The 14,497-nt window shown below is 50.9% G+C and overlaps 1 protein-coding gene across 1 annotated transcript in view; it reads left to right on the top strand.

Moving 5' to 3' along the window:
- The first annotated feature begins 6,436 nt into the window (after positions 1-6,436).
- Positions 6,437-14,497, top strand: part of AGRN (agrin) — a 161,911-nt gene continuing 153,850 nt past the window's right edge. Inside the window, exon 1 of the mRNA XM_025198144.1 lies at positions 6,437-6,694. Within this exon, the coding sequence (XP_025053929.1) occupies positions 6,601-6,694 (94 nt within the window). The 5' untranslated portion in view covers positions 6,437-6,600. The remainder of the gene's footprint in view (positions 6,695-14,497) is intronic.

Genomic DNA, 14,497 nt, shown 5'->3' on the forward strand with positions numbered 1-14,497 from the left:
CACCTCCCCCCAAACCAGCGAACAAGACTGGTACTGGTGGTCTGTAAAGAAGAGGCACGCGGATATCCAATATCCATGGAAGATTCTTGTGGTTTCTGTGTTAGTGTATCATTCTTCCCTGGTTAATCTCTAATCCTCAAACATGAAACTCTCGGTATACAAAGATAAACATGTTACAACTGATAGAAGAAACAGAAGTTAATGTTAGATAAACATCCATGAATGACTACTGGCCACAAATTTACTTTTTGAACAGATTAACCATTAAGAAAGAACAGACCCAGGCACAACGCTGACATTAGCACTGAGACCTGCTAATCTTTCCTTTCTCCAGAGGGGAGGATTTTAGATCTAGATCTTCCCTCCACGCTCTACTCATGGTCGCGACCTGGGAGCTAGGATGCTTCCTCTAGAGCCCATGTCTTGGCGTTCTTCTTCCGTCTCCTAATTTCTGGAATTAGTTTTAGTCTCACGTCCTAGTCTGACCTGATCTCTGTGTTGAACGGAGCTTGTAGTACAAGCTTAGTAGGAGTCAGGCCCTTTAGGGAAGACACGGGTCCTGGGCTACCACTAGGATTCATTATTGGGATGCAGCAGGGCTTTGCCTGCGGAGGTCTGGATTAGGCTGTGGATGAGTCAAGGGAACGGAGGCGAAGTGCTTTGCTAACTGAGTTGAGAGCCGCCAGTAAATAGCGATTGGGAATGGAGAGCATTGTGGACTCCTGCTCTGGGCTGTCTGAACAGGGATTTGTTTTCAAGGCCCTGCTTCTGCCTGCTGCAGCTCACTCCCAGAGTAGGAAGCCCCATTCCTGAGCCACTTCCCCTGCCACCCTGGTTCTTTTTGGATCGGGCCACTCCTGGCACTTGCTTGCATGGAAATCTCTCTAATCGCACTTAAGCCTAGGCTGTTCCCATTGGCAGAGCTCATTTTATTTTCCTATTTAAGGGAGGATTTCCACGGTTTTGGGGAAATCTCTCTCTCATTTGCATTTCACTTTAAATAGATTCTTGCAAAGCTTCTCTCCAAAAAAGCTGTCTCCTTTTCCAATCCTCTTCAGTCACAGGGAACCCCATAAAACACTATTTCTCTCCCAATATTCATTGCAAAGAGGTGACTTGCTGGGATGTGAATGTCTCGTTATCTGTACCCTAATTTTTTTTTCTCCCCTGCCTTGTTTTTCAGGGATAGCCAGGGAGTTGCCAGAGAAGCCTCCTTAATTGTGTTTGATGAATGGTAGTGAGTTTTTAAGAGGCTGTCAGGGAACCCCATTTCAGTCTAATCCCATGCAAGGAGCAAACTGCATCCCGACCCTCCCTTGAGCTGCTGGGTCACCCATGGCCCAGAACTTCCTCCTGAGGTGGCGGGAGGACAGCTGTCCCTTGGGGTGAATGCAAGGATTCCTCGCAGATCAGAAGAGAGGAGCTGCCTTTTACGGTCCTCCTTCTTCACTCTCTGCTCGCTGGCTGATTGCCATTTCTCTTTCTCAAGCGCTCGGAGGGGCAGGGCTGCGTACAGCCGAGCGGTTGGCTTTTGAAGCCGGCTGCTACTAGGACTGCATCAGGCAGAGCAGATTGCTTCGGAAGCACTTACTTTCCCAGCCCACCACCTTTCATCGCACGGTGTGACTGCAGCCTCGCAGCAGGTTGGAGGAGGAGGAGGCATAGCTGTGTTTGCTTTCTGTGGCATCAGTTGACATTGGCAGGAGTGGTATTCGATTCCCTGCAAGCTGGGAGAACCTGGAAACCGGGGAAGAGAGAGCTTGGGACTGGAGCATCATTGTGGAAAAGCTTAACCACCTTCATCTATATTCTGTAGCATCTGCTCACCCTCTGTGCGCTTGTGGGGTGTTTAGCTTCAAACAGGGGGAGGCGACTGAAGGAGCATCTAGATGTGTACTACAGACTGATGCTCTGCAGAGGAATTCCCCATGCCCATAACAACAGTACAGGATGATTTGTTAATAGGAGCACAGGACTTGATGGACTGGATCGGAGCCCTGCTCTGTCTAGTCGGGTATCTGGTGTCGAAGAGTGGCCAGCGCTGCAGGGAAGGTGTAGGGGAAGACAGGCTAATCCAGCAGTGAAATGTCTGATTTGACTTTGCTCTATTCATTGGCTCAGGCCCTTCAAATAAAATGATTTCAGATCTTTTTCTCCCTCTCTCCTTTGGCTTTCACCTTCTGCTAGCTGCTGTGTCTCACCCAAACCAAATCTTGGCCCAGGGAGACAGAGATAGGGCAGCCAATCACTCCTGCCAGAGATTGGGATGCACGGACCGTGCTTGCTGGGTCCTTGTCCAGAGCTGGTTGTAAGTTCTCGGTTGCCGTCAGTGTAGGAAGCAGCAGAGATGGCCCTGAGATACTCCATGAGTACGGAGTGCTCTGACCCTTGAGTAGCAGAGGCTTTCTCCACAGGGGACAATTAAGGTCTATGCTAATGTATTCCCATCAGCAGGGCTTCTCTCCAAACTGCATGGGAGCAGGTACATGTGTCCCAGCGTGGAAATTGTAATTTCCTCTTTCAGGCCTTCTAGTGGCCTGCTCTGTTGCTTAGAGCATGGGACTGTGAAGTATTCTGAATGCCTCAGTTTTTCCATCTGCAAAATGGGCGTGATACCCAAGCTTAAAGAATGTTGAGACTCCTAGGTAAAAAGTCTCAGCATGTGTGTGGCTGGGTACAGCTGGGTACAGCCCTCCCCTCTACCCACCACCTCATGGCAGAGGGTGGCTTCCAGCACCTCCTTATCTGCAGGCAGTCCCTCCCCACCCTGCTTTGCTGCAGCGAGTCCTAGCACTTGCTCCGAGTTCCCAAAGGAAGTAAGGACAGCCACAGAAGGCGGGTGGGTGACTGACCCCTCCGTGGCTGGCACGGGAGAGAGAACAGGGAGCCAAGAGCAGGATAAGAAATGCCTGTGAGCACAGCGAGAAGGCTGGAGGGATCAGGCAGAGGGTGTTTCGAGTCTTGCTAACGTCCGTGCGCCTCAATCGACATGCTCACTAGCAAGCTGCCCTCTTTCCAAGCCAGAAGCCTTGAGCAGCTCTTTTGATGAACTGTTCTTATTATTTGTAAGTTGGGCAGACCCAGCTCCCTGCCTCCTGCCAGCTCCCTCTTCCTCCAGAGCAATTTTCTTTGCAAGACAATAAATAGTTGCAAGGGGATCCCATAACTCACTGGAGAGGGGTCAGGAAACCTGCTTGCAGCGCCCTGGTGCCTGGTAGATCATTGGCATTATGAACTGCCTCTTCCCTTTGCTCCTCTGTACCTGGTTGGGAGCAGTTTCAAACAGGAGGGAGCAGGACATGGGGGGGGGGATACATTTGGCTCCTAACTTACAGATCTGCTATGTTCCTTTGGCTTCCTCTCTGGGTTGGGGGGATGTGTCAGCAGCTGGCTTCTCTCTGATCCAGAAGAGCCTGTGAAATTTTGCCCTCAAGTTGGGAGAGAAACCTGCTTACTGTGGTCAGACATTGTGTTTTTCTTTGGAGGAATTGGATGATTGAGGGGAGCTGGGTTTTACTGCCAAATGCTCCAAACATTCTGGCCAGCGCTGCTAGTACGAGAAGACAGCCCCTAATAATTTACAGGGATGGGTACTGACCAAACAACTGCTTTTCCTAGCTTTAAATAGAACATCATCTTTTCTCTCTCTCTCCCTGACCCAGCATCATCATCTCGTCAGAGCCTCAAAGATTCATTTTTCCCCGGCCTGCAGCTCTCTTCTGCCCGTGCTCTCAGGGCTCCTGCCTCACGGCTCCCCTTACTCTGGAGCACTAAGAGTGCCATCTCCAGCTGGTCAAGGTCCCCGGCTGGGGGTTTTGCTGGCTTTAATGTTCCTTCCAAGTCCATGCAACAAAGTACTGGCTTGTGCAATGGACAAAATCTCCTGCAGAAATTCGCCGGCTGGAGCCTGGCACCTCCATGGCACTGCTTGGGGCCTGACAGTCCTAGACAAGGACTAAAAGATTAAGTTAGTTTTCCCTGCGTGCATATCTAGTGCACACGGAGGGGCAGAAAGCAGACAGCCATGGATCTGGTTTTCCCCAAAGTGTCCAATCAAGTATATCAGCTTCTGCTGTGAGCTACAATCCCGTTATTAGTCGTGGGCACGACCAGGGCAGAAGTGACTGATGCTGCCATCTATCACTCTGCCAGCTTCATCTGGCTGCGTACAAAGCTCCTTGCCTGAGCGAGGCTCCCACTGGCAAAGCCAGCCATTGAAATGCTGGAAGGCATGTTGGGATACAAAGCTCCCAGTGATACTGGGTGAAACCCAGCCTTTCAGAAACCTGAACTGTAGCCTGATGCAGTAAGTAACCATGAAGCCACAGCTGTCTGAATGGAGCCATCAACAGCCTAACCATCCGGTTTTTGCTGTTGCTGCTGTTGCAGATGCAACTCTCCTAAGTAGCCCAGTTTCTGTCCACGGAAGGGAAAGACACTTCAACTTCTAGTCAGCTATTTGTGAGCCATAAGTTTGGTGCCAGTCAGGCCTTTTTAACTAGGATCGTATGAGGCTGATTTGCCTTCTGAGAAGTTATGGTCTTATGTGGGTATGGACCAAATGAACAGGGAATTGTTGTTCACCGAGTCCCAGAACACTAGCACTTAGTATGTGATCTGTTTAAAACTAACAAGGGAAAGTCCTTGTTTAGACAAGCTGTATTTAATTTGCGGAATTCATTGCCACAGGAGGTGGTGGAGGCAGACAGCAGAGCCAGGTGCAAAAAAAGAGACAGAGAGAGAGAATAAAAAGGACCCGATAAATTCATGGATGATAGGGCTATTAATGGCTATCGACCAGAATGGTTGGAGATGCTTCTTCTGGCATTTCTAACCCAATACATGGTAGATGCCAGGAAAGGTATTGAATAGCTAGATCACTCTAGAGGTATCTGGTTTGATGCTCTCCCTGTATAGCAAACACTTCTGCCACTGTTGGAGACAGGACACGGAGAGAGAGACCACCGGTCCGAGTCATTTTGGCACCGGGTATGTTCTTATGGGTGAATTCAGCCTCTGATGCATCCTGCTGTGTCAAGAGCAGCACATGCATATAACCTTGGATGACTGCATTGCATCAGGGAGTGGGAGATGGGATTTCTTTGCCCCTTCCCCCATCCCACCTGACAAAGTCATGTCTGCCCAGGTGGGTTTAACTGTGGCTCAGATGCTGTTGCATGTGGTACAGCTGGTGGGTGTGGGCCTTTGCAGGCAAAAAAGCCAGGTGCCACCCTAGAGAAGCTTGCAGCCTAGATAACAGTAACCCCAAAGGGCCTGGCTGCACCTCTCTCCTCTTCCAAATTAAAGTGCATCTGTCAGGGGTTGGGCTTGATGCCTTTGCTTGCCAGGAGCTTGGATTCTGCCCTGCTTTCATGGTTAGCTCAGGCACTGGGTTACATCTCCCTGGGCATCAACTGCACTCACTCCATCAGTCTGATGGGATTTGGTTCTTCATTTTGGGAACGTGCGACCGGCGGTGGAGGGAAAGACCCTTTGTGAAACCAAAGTGTTGTGTTGATGCTTTTTAAAAATTTTTTATTAGGCAATAGCATTTGAAGAGATGCTTTTAGAAAGGCCTAAATGCACAGCTGTACTTGAGAGAGTCTTGCCATCCCTCGGCTGCACCCCAGGCAAGTCCTGACTTCTTCAGACTCCCCAGTTGGTGCCTGTCTCCGTCCGGAATTCTCTAAACATTTACACATCCTGTTTCCCCATATGAGAGGATCCCTTTTTAAGTCGCTCTCCTTTTATCTCCTGCTCCCCAGCTTTTTCCTACAAAGGCATTGTCTCTCAACAACCCTCAAGTGTTTTCTGAGAAGTGGTGGCTTATCTGGAGCTATTCTTCTGCCTTTCCTGCTTATTTGTTTTGCTTGCGGCCTCCTGCTAAATGAAACGAGTGTATTGAAACAGCAAATATCCCAGGAACCCACCCACATTGCTTATACTACACTGCCTTTTTCCATCGCAGATCTTTCCTTAAAAGTGATCCTGAACGTTGCGGCTGAGATTCGGTTCCATGGGTATCAGCCTTAGTGAATGCCATGTGAATGGGTGGCAGGTGCTGGACACTTTGTACTTGTATGGCTCTCTTGGGCCAAGAGAGAGTCGAATTGGCTCAAAATCAACCTTGTTGGTCCCCTTTTGCTCAGGGTGGATGTGATCGGGTGCTACAACTAGCAAAGGAGAGAGGGAGATGGGTTTATTTTGGGCAGAGGACAATGCCTGCCTTCATTCAATGCCACATCTTATTGTCTAGTTAACAAAATTAGCTCCCCTGGAGGTTTTCACAAGCCCTGGTTACTCTCCCCCTTGCAGAGCATTTTTGACAGACTTGACAATGATTAACTAGGTCTCGGGCCGCCGGGGAGAAGGGGCGGTGGGCTCTGAGCCTGGCTGGTCGGGTTCTCACACACGGGCCTCCTTTCTCTCCAGGTCAGAGTCTGGAGGTACCTCAAAGGCAAAGATATCGTGACTCATGAAATCCTCTTGGATGGTGGGAACAAAGTGGTGATCGGCGGCTTTGGGGACCCCTTGATCTGCGACAACCAAGTCTCGACAGGGGACACCCGGATTTTCTTTGTCAACCCCGCCCCCCAGTACATGTGGCCGGCACACAGAAATGAGCTGATGCTGAACTCCAGCCTGATGCGGATTACCCTGCGCAACCTGGAGGAGGTGGAGCACTGCGTGGAAGGTGAGGATGGTGCCTTGCATGTCTGTCTGTCGCTCGGTCTGTCCGCACGGCTCGCCTCTCTTGTGAGAGGCCTAACTCTGGCTCTGTGGCCACCTCTTAATCTCAGCCAGGGGTGGGGCTGGCCTGAGGGCAAAATTTCGCCTAGCAGCAATAGGCTGATTAGCAGGCACAGTATGTGAGCCACAGCTCTCTGTTACTAGAAGGGGGCTTGACTTTTCAAAGGTGGAGGGGGCATGTCTTCCAAATGAGAAGGCATCATCCAGGCAGCGTCTCCTCTTCCTGAAGGAGGACCAGACTTCAGGAGGGATATGGGGACAGGTAGAGGGTCTTGAGACTCTTCTCTAGTCCTGCAGTTGGCATACACTGTGCTACATCCCATTGCCACATGCATCTTCAGAAGATGATGCTCAGGTTCAGGTCCTTCTCACGAGGAGGAGGAGGGACCTGTGTGCTGCATCTCCAGGGCTTGCCTCTGCTGGCTTGGGGAGCACGGTGGATATTCCTGTGTTTCCCTGGTAAGCCCTTATGCTAGACAAGCACCTCCTCTCCTTAATGACTGTAATAACTTGACCTGTAGGTTCCCAGGGGACACGCACTTGGGCTAGGCTTTGCTGTAAGCCTGGGAAGTTTTCCAACTGGAGGCAGCCAGTGTTTGACTATCTGTGAGAGCATGTGTCACTCTTCCAGCCAATCTAGGTACCATTGTCAGGGAAATGAGATACCGCTCCGCCATGGATGTTACAGGGACCGGCAGAGGGGAAGTACTTGTGGAAGTAGCGGATGTGTGACTTTCAGTGCAATCCTTGGTGTCCAGATGCAGAACTGAGTCTGTCTTTGGCAGCTGGAATGGCAGAGACCCAGCCTTTCTCTCCCCTCCGCTCCCTGGCCCCCATTACCCAAGGACATGGAAAATTTGCTTCTGGAAGATCCTATTTGCTGTGCTCTTCATTCGCTGTGTTAATGAGTATGCTAATGTGGATGGATGGGGAAGTACGTTGAACCAGAGCCTCTCTGATGAGAGCTGGCGGCTACAGATGTTGTCCAAGGAGCAGATGAGTAAACAGGGGAAGGAATGCAGGGATTCTGCAGCAACCAACAAATAAACACATAACTCGGCTCCTTCCTCTGTCCTGGGGGTACGAGGAAAGGGCATAACCCCTTCCTGCAGCTGCAGGGTGAACGACCAAGTTCCCAGCTCTGGGGGCTGTGGATGTGCTTAATGCAGCAGAGTGGCTCTCAAGCCCAACGCTGCCATGCTGGAGGTTTTTTGCAGGGGGGTAGTAAGGTGGAGGATAAGACAGTAGACTGTGCTATATGTCTTTTTTACTGACCTTTCTGGTAGTACTATACACATCATGCCTTTTATACAGAGTGCATACTCTCTCTGCTAAAAATCACTATGCTTCTCCATGCTTTTAGAGTCTCAATTGCAGTTTCAAACTCAGCGGACACTTAGGAGAGTCTTTCCTTTCTCACCCTTTGCAGTCCTGGTTGGCTTAACCCATTAGGATACACCTGCACTGCAACCATTGCTGGGACTGCATTAAAAGGAGACTCACCTGAGCCAGCTTTAAAGCCAGCTCACCTGGTGCTGCTAGGAGCAGTAGGAGTGGCACCACAGAGCTCAACCCTGGCTGGAAAACCTGGCTTGGGTGATTAGTCTGTAGTAAGGTCTGTGCTAGTGTGGCTGCACTGCTAGTGGGAACCAAGCCAGATATTAAAAGCTGGCCCAGGTGTGTCTACAGGAACTGCAGTCACAGCTACACAGAGGTCTGTTAAGAGCCTGAGCTCCTAGACAAGTTACTACTGGCCAAACAGGGGTGGGGACTTCCAGGATGTGAGTCTTTTGTGCATGCTTTTACCCTGAGGTGTAAACTAAAAGCTAGATTACCCTGCAGTGAAAATGGGGTGAGCTTCCCTAGGCTAGGTTTCGTTTGCTGTGGAATAAGCACATGCACACAGGCAGCTCCTAGGCTCGTGTCCCCTGGGGTGACTTGTCCGGGTGCCTGTGCTCCTAGTCTCCCCTGCTCCGCCGCGAGGGCGTGCAGAGGGAATGTAGAGGATAAATATTTGGCCCTTGGGAAAAGATGCGTCATGTTCGGACTGCAGACTTGGTCTGTTTTCCCCCCCGACCCCTTCCCACCTGCTAAGGCCCTGCTCCATGTTGGCTCAGCTCTCTCCCCTCCAAATGGTTGAACCTGCAGAGACACTGGTGTTTGGGACCCTTCCTCCTAGTCGCTGCTAACTGTTTGGAAGGGATATTGTGCCTCGGGTCTGTCGGAGCAGAAGGAGATCTCATGTAGGGAGGCAGGTGTGTGGGTCGGGTCTTGCACATTCCTTCGCAGCATCTGCTCTTTCCCATGGTTGGAGGTGGAGCTCTGAAACAGCTGGACCATGGCTCGGACCCAGAGCCTGCCCCTGCAGCTTGGTGCATGATACTCTCCCCAGATGCTGTGGGGAATGAAGGGATGGGGAGCGTGGGAGGCATTTTGCTTCTTTGTGCCAGAAGTCCCGAGCAAGATTTAACGGAGACTCTTTTGTGCTGGCACAGCCCATTCTGCCTGGAGGAGACCGGCAGGACTCAGTTGGGCTGGATCAGTCTGACCTCGAGCTCAGGTCAGGATGCAGTGGTTTCCTCTGAGGCCGGGCCCCAGTTAGCAAGTAGGCTAGGGGGTTGGAAGTGGGTAACTTGAGGCCGAACTGCACCTTAGCGCAGCCAGACCCTGGTCTTGATAGCTCGGCCAACAAGCAGCTAGACCCCAGCCTGAGCCAAGCTGCTGCAGCACGGGCGTTAAATGTTCTTTCCTGCTCATGTGGCGAGAGCCAAACACCGTCCCACATGAACAGCCCCCTGGCTGAAGACCCATCCTCTGGGCTCGCAGCGCCGGGGCTCACTCAGCCTCCGCTTGCTTCCTCTCGTCTCCTGGAGCCTGCCACCACAATGGTATGTGTGGGCTTTTGTCGCCGTGCCAGCTGTGCCCACACATTGTCCTTCCTCTAGCATACATCCAACTCCTTGGTGGCAAAACAATTAAGCCCTTTGTGTGACTCCCAGCCCATAGCTTCCCCCAGCCCTTCAGTATCTGGTGTAAGGCCGCAGCCCCGCAGCAAAAGGCAAAGGCCGATCCTGTTTGACTTGCATGGCCTCCTTCCTCTGCCAAGAGACACTGGCGTCCTGTGTCCAGTTGCTGAGCTGGCCTGTGGGGAGAAGGTCAGGAGACGGGCACTTGTGTGGTCAGCGGGGATCTGTTCTAGCCCAGTACTGTTTTCTCACGTCATTCCCGCAGTGGTGGTGATAGAGCCGTTGTCTCCCATGTAGCCATACCCTGCAAGCATATGTAGGGGTATGCAGCAGGTACCCACATACTCGATATGCACCAGGCTGTGTGACAGTGCCTCAGTGTACCCATAGTTAGATGTGCTGCATGGACCACATGCTTAGCAGCATTAAAGCTTAAGCCTTTTTTCGCTCACTGTCCCTCCTCAGTTCATACCCAGGTTGGAGCTTTGGGTAATATTAATTACTAAGCTTTTCCTCACATCAGGTAGGAACTGCATCTTTCTTGGACTCCAGCTTTGTGCAAAGTTAATTTGTTAAACAGCTCGTTTCCTTTAACTAACTAAGAGCCTCTTCCCAATAGCTCACAGGGGAGCTATTTGTTAACTGAGATACAGCCACTGTAAATGTTGCAGGAACTGGGGCTGTGGGGTGGGCCGGAGAGAGTAAAGTAGGACTGGGGGGTAGGCAACAGAGAGCATTTCTGTACAGGGTGGGACTGAATTGGACTGAATCCGTGTGGGGTGCTGGGAAAGAACCAAGCCCGGGTGACCCACAGCAAATTAAAATGTCAATCAAAGAAGTCAAAACTGTCTACACCAAGCTCAGAAGAGCATGATGACTCTTCAGTCTCTCATCTTTGCATTCAGCCAACTCAGTACCACTAGGCGCCTTCCCTTTCTTAATGCGCAGGGCCAGGACATTTCCTCCAACTGCATCTCTTCACTGTCCTTCAGCTGGGTGACTTGGCTTTCCAATGTGGGGCGAGGAAAAGCAGGCCGGGGGGGAATATTGGACATGCTGTACAGTGACAAAAGTTTCTAAGCAGGCCTAGGGGTAACTGGTTTGGGGGAAATGACATTTTTGTCCAGAGCTCTGCCTTAAAGCTGAAGTGTTTTTTGGAGCCTGAAAGAGGTTCCTTTTGATGTGTCCAGTAGGCACCCAGTCCGTTTTAGGAATGCCAACAAGGGGTCTCTTGAACCCACACAGAGCTGATGCCCATTTTCTGCAGCTTGAGTGGAGTTAGGAGGCTTGGTTAGCAGACTTGGAGCATAGATGAAGTCTTTCATGAGCCTAGGAGACGGCTCGAAGTTGAGCTGTCCGGGAGACCACCCTTGTTTTGCAGCAACTTCTCGGCATTTGGAAATTTGTTTTCATTCCATTGTGGGATGAAAGCAAAAATCCTGTGAACGATTTGGGGAAAGAGACTGATCAAAACCATGTTTTTCATTTAAAAGAAACCTGAGCTTTTTCATAGAGGTCCCAAGCTTTCTGGGGCATCCAATAAAGCCTGCCAAGTAGAGCCTTCATCAGAACCAACCCATCTCCACTTGTTTTGGGCCTAGATGAAAACAACCTATTTCTATGAAAATTGATTCAGTTTGAAATGTCCCCATTGGCTCTGTTTTAAACATTTGCACTCTACAGATTAGCATTTCAGAACCTCGTCTGAGGCTAGGGTGCTGGATCATGGCTTTAAGGAGCTTGGACCTGTGAGCCCGGTGCACGGCAAATGTGGTGAGTGGGTCATTGCATGGGAGGATATTGCCTCCCCAAAAGGGAGCTTATGGCAGATAAGCCAGCTTGTCTGGCTATTCATGCACAGTCTCTACACAATGACTTCTAAGCTGAGTGTGTTTTCTCTTTCCCTTCAAGATATCTGAATGAGCTTTCCTTGGGGAACAGATTGTCTGATAAGCCCAGGGCTTCCCTGCATCTGTTTGTTTGAACTCGGGCTGGGCGGGTGGAAGTCGGGCTTTTGGGTGTGTTGGGTTTTCTAAGGGCAAACTCAGCAGAGCTCTCTCAAGCAAGGAGTGAGATTGTATTTCCTATTTTTCCCCCCCTTTCCTTCCTGCAAGTTCAACAGCTGATTACTCCCCAGAAGATCTTTCCCCTCAGAGGTCTCACATTTTGAATTGATCATGGCTGAAGTTTAAAGGAAACCAGTATTTTTGCAGGTGGTCTGCGCAGGGGCTGCATGCTGACTCCACACATGTGGCTCAGGGTAGAAGGAACATCCGATTAAAACATCGTGCGGCCCTGGCTAATGAGAATCTAGTTCTGCTATTAAAAATTGCCTCGCTAGTGGCGTGATTTGCATTAATTCTGGTGCCGTTGCCGGAGCTCAGATTGCTCTGCTAGAAATGTGGACCTTGAACCCTCCCAGAGACGAGTTCCCTACATCGGCTCTGCAGGTACGGTACGTAATTAAACCTGATGACACTGGATAGGATAGACACACACCATTTAACAAAAGGTCCCCGCTGGCTGGCTTTAAACCCCCCCATCACAGAGCCGCTAGCCCAACACCACCGTGAAATTTCTTGCTTCATGCTAAAAATAGATGCTGTTTCACCTCTAATTTTCCAGAGGGCTTAAGAGGAGGGAGCCAGTCTCTGGAGTTTCATTAATCCTTTCCATCAAGGATGGGTCTGCACCAAAATGGCCCTGTCCAAAACTCAGAGAGAGGAAATCGCTCTTAATGGGTGACCACGCTGAAGTCGATGGGAATTTTGCCATGTCTTCAGCAGAGACAGGATTTTTGTCCCCGTGACCCGTTCTTTTCTGAGATTTTTCAGTAGTGAGAGGCATGAAACCTTAGTGCTCATCTGTGGCTACCATTAAACTTCCTAGACTGGTTCAAACCAGGAACAGATCCACTTGGAAGTTGCATCTGTGCCCTAGTTCTGGTTCAGGGATCTCGCAGGACATGAAGACGGCGAAGAGGGGCCCAGTGTCCAGCTGCCTGCTTTGTTTTATGACCGGCTGCCCCGTGTCCATCACTTCTTGGAGAGATCCTTCACAAAGCTAGCCGGGCTGAGGAGTGCTTTGAGGATGAGATGTATTGAGGAGACCCTCAAGCCTTTTGAGGCCTTTAGAGTGTAGTTCTTCTCTTAGCAGATAGTGGTCCACAGGCCCCCTCCCCTTTGCTGTGATGCAACATCCCTATGGCACCCAGAGTTGCTTCCCCACATTGCTCACACAGGGAAAGTCATAGGCAAGTCCTGGATGGCAACAAGCATCCTCACTGCAGGGCATTAACACCCACACGCTGGTAAAGGAGAGGCCGTCTGACCTCAGCTGCTGCTAAAGGAGGGGCACCAGGTATCTGGAGCCAGTTAAGGACCAATCTGGGGTCACCTCTTAGAGAGCAAACTCCAGGCCCCTGCAAACCTTCTGGTCTCTGGGACGGGGCAGGGAAGGTTTCTGGTTGACTTGAGAGCTGCTCTGTTTGAAGTTGGATTGCTTTGAAAGCATCTCTTCCAGCCGCATTGTGCGCCGCTCTTTTTGTCTTTTCCTGTTCACTTTTATTCCTTCCTCTCTCTTTTTCTCCCGTCTCTCCCTCGCCGTAGGACTGAGGCGTTTTGTTCTTGTAAACCAGCCCGTGCAAAATCTCCTTTTCAGGCCCCTTGCAGCGCTTCTAAGGAGCGCACAGTGGCCTGCTCCGAGCAAGGAAATTGCTGGCATGGGGCTCGCGCTAGGTGCGTTCGGGCTGTGGCCATTTCCCATGATCTAGTCTCTTTGCAGAATTTCTCCATCTCTGGAACTATTCCTCTCTTCTAATCCCTCCCTGGCCTTGTATTGTGTGTGGGGGGCATGGAGGAGGGGGCTGAAAGGGCTTGCGTGCATTTTTCTTCCAGGGTTTCCCCCCCCCCCTCCCCTCTTTCTTGGCTCTGGTTTGGGGGGAAGATAATGAGAACAGCCTCCACACCTCCGCCTCGGGAGGGTGAGAAAGTTAGCCAGCAGCTGGGAAAGGGCAATAAACTACGAGAGAGAGACTTCCACTGTGAAACCCTGGGGGCACCTTCCTGGGTTTTGCTTCTGAGGGCTGGAGATGCAGAGATGAAGCAAGGGCCTCCACCGCTCAGCTGTTTGTCAGGGGGCAGAGGGTGAGAGGGGAAGGAGAACAGGCCTCGTCTATGGGACAAGCCTTTATCCTTTGTCTCCCATGCTGACCATGGATAAGACGCATGCTGGGCAGCTAAATACCAAACCCTGCCCTGTAGACTGCCAAAATACTGGTCCTCCAGAGCTCTTTGCTAGCACGAGGATCTGCCTGTAGACTCAGTTGTACAGTGCAGGACAATGGGCTGAGCCAGGTCTGTAGGTCTGGGGGCCTGCGTGACACTCTTAGATCTACTATTTGCCTACTGCAGTGATTCTCAACCAGGGTGCCGGGGATCAAAGATCCTTTGAAGTGTGCCTGGAGGTGTGAGGAGGTAAGCAGATAAGCCAGGCTCAGGCTTATCTCTGCCTGGACGATCCCCAACCCCTACTGCCCAGTCCCTGTGTAAGGAGGTAAGCACTGTAATATATAAACTAGCTTTTGAAATGGGGCACCGCTCGATGCACAAAAGTTACGGAGTGGGGCCTCAAGTCCGGAGAGGCTGAGAACCATTGTTGTATGGGGCTGAGTGAGATAAATGGGCTCTGTTCCTCAGTTTAAACCCTTTCTGTTTGATCTTGAGATCACTGAACAGAATGGGCGTCTGTCCCCTAATATTGGCTGGCCCTAGGGAGGGGGG

The sequence above is a fragment of the Alligator sinensis genome, unplaced genomic scaffold (genome assembly GCF_000455745.1).
Source record: "Alligator sinensis unplaced genomic scaffold, ASM45574v1 scaffold569_1, whole genome shotgun sequence".
Taxonomy (NCBI): Eukaryota; Metazoa; Chordata; order Crocodylia; family Alligatoridae; genus Alligator; species Alligator sinensis.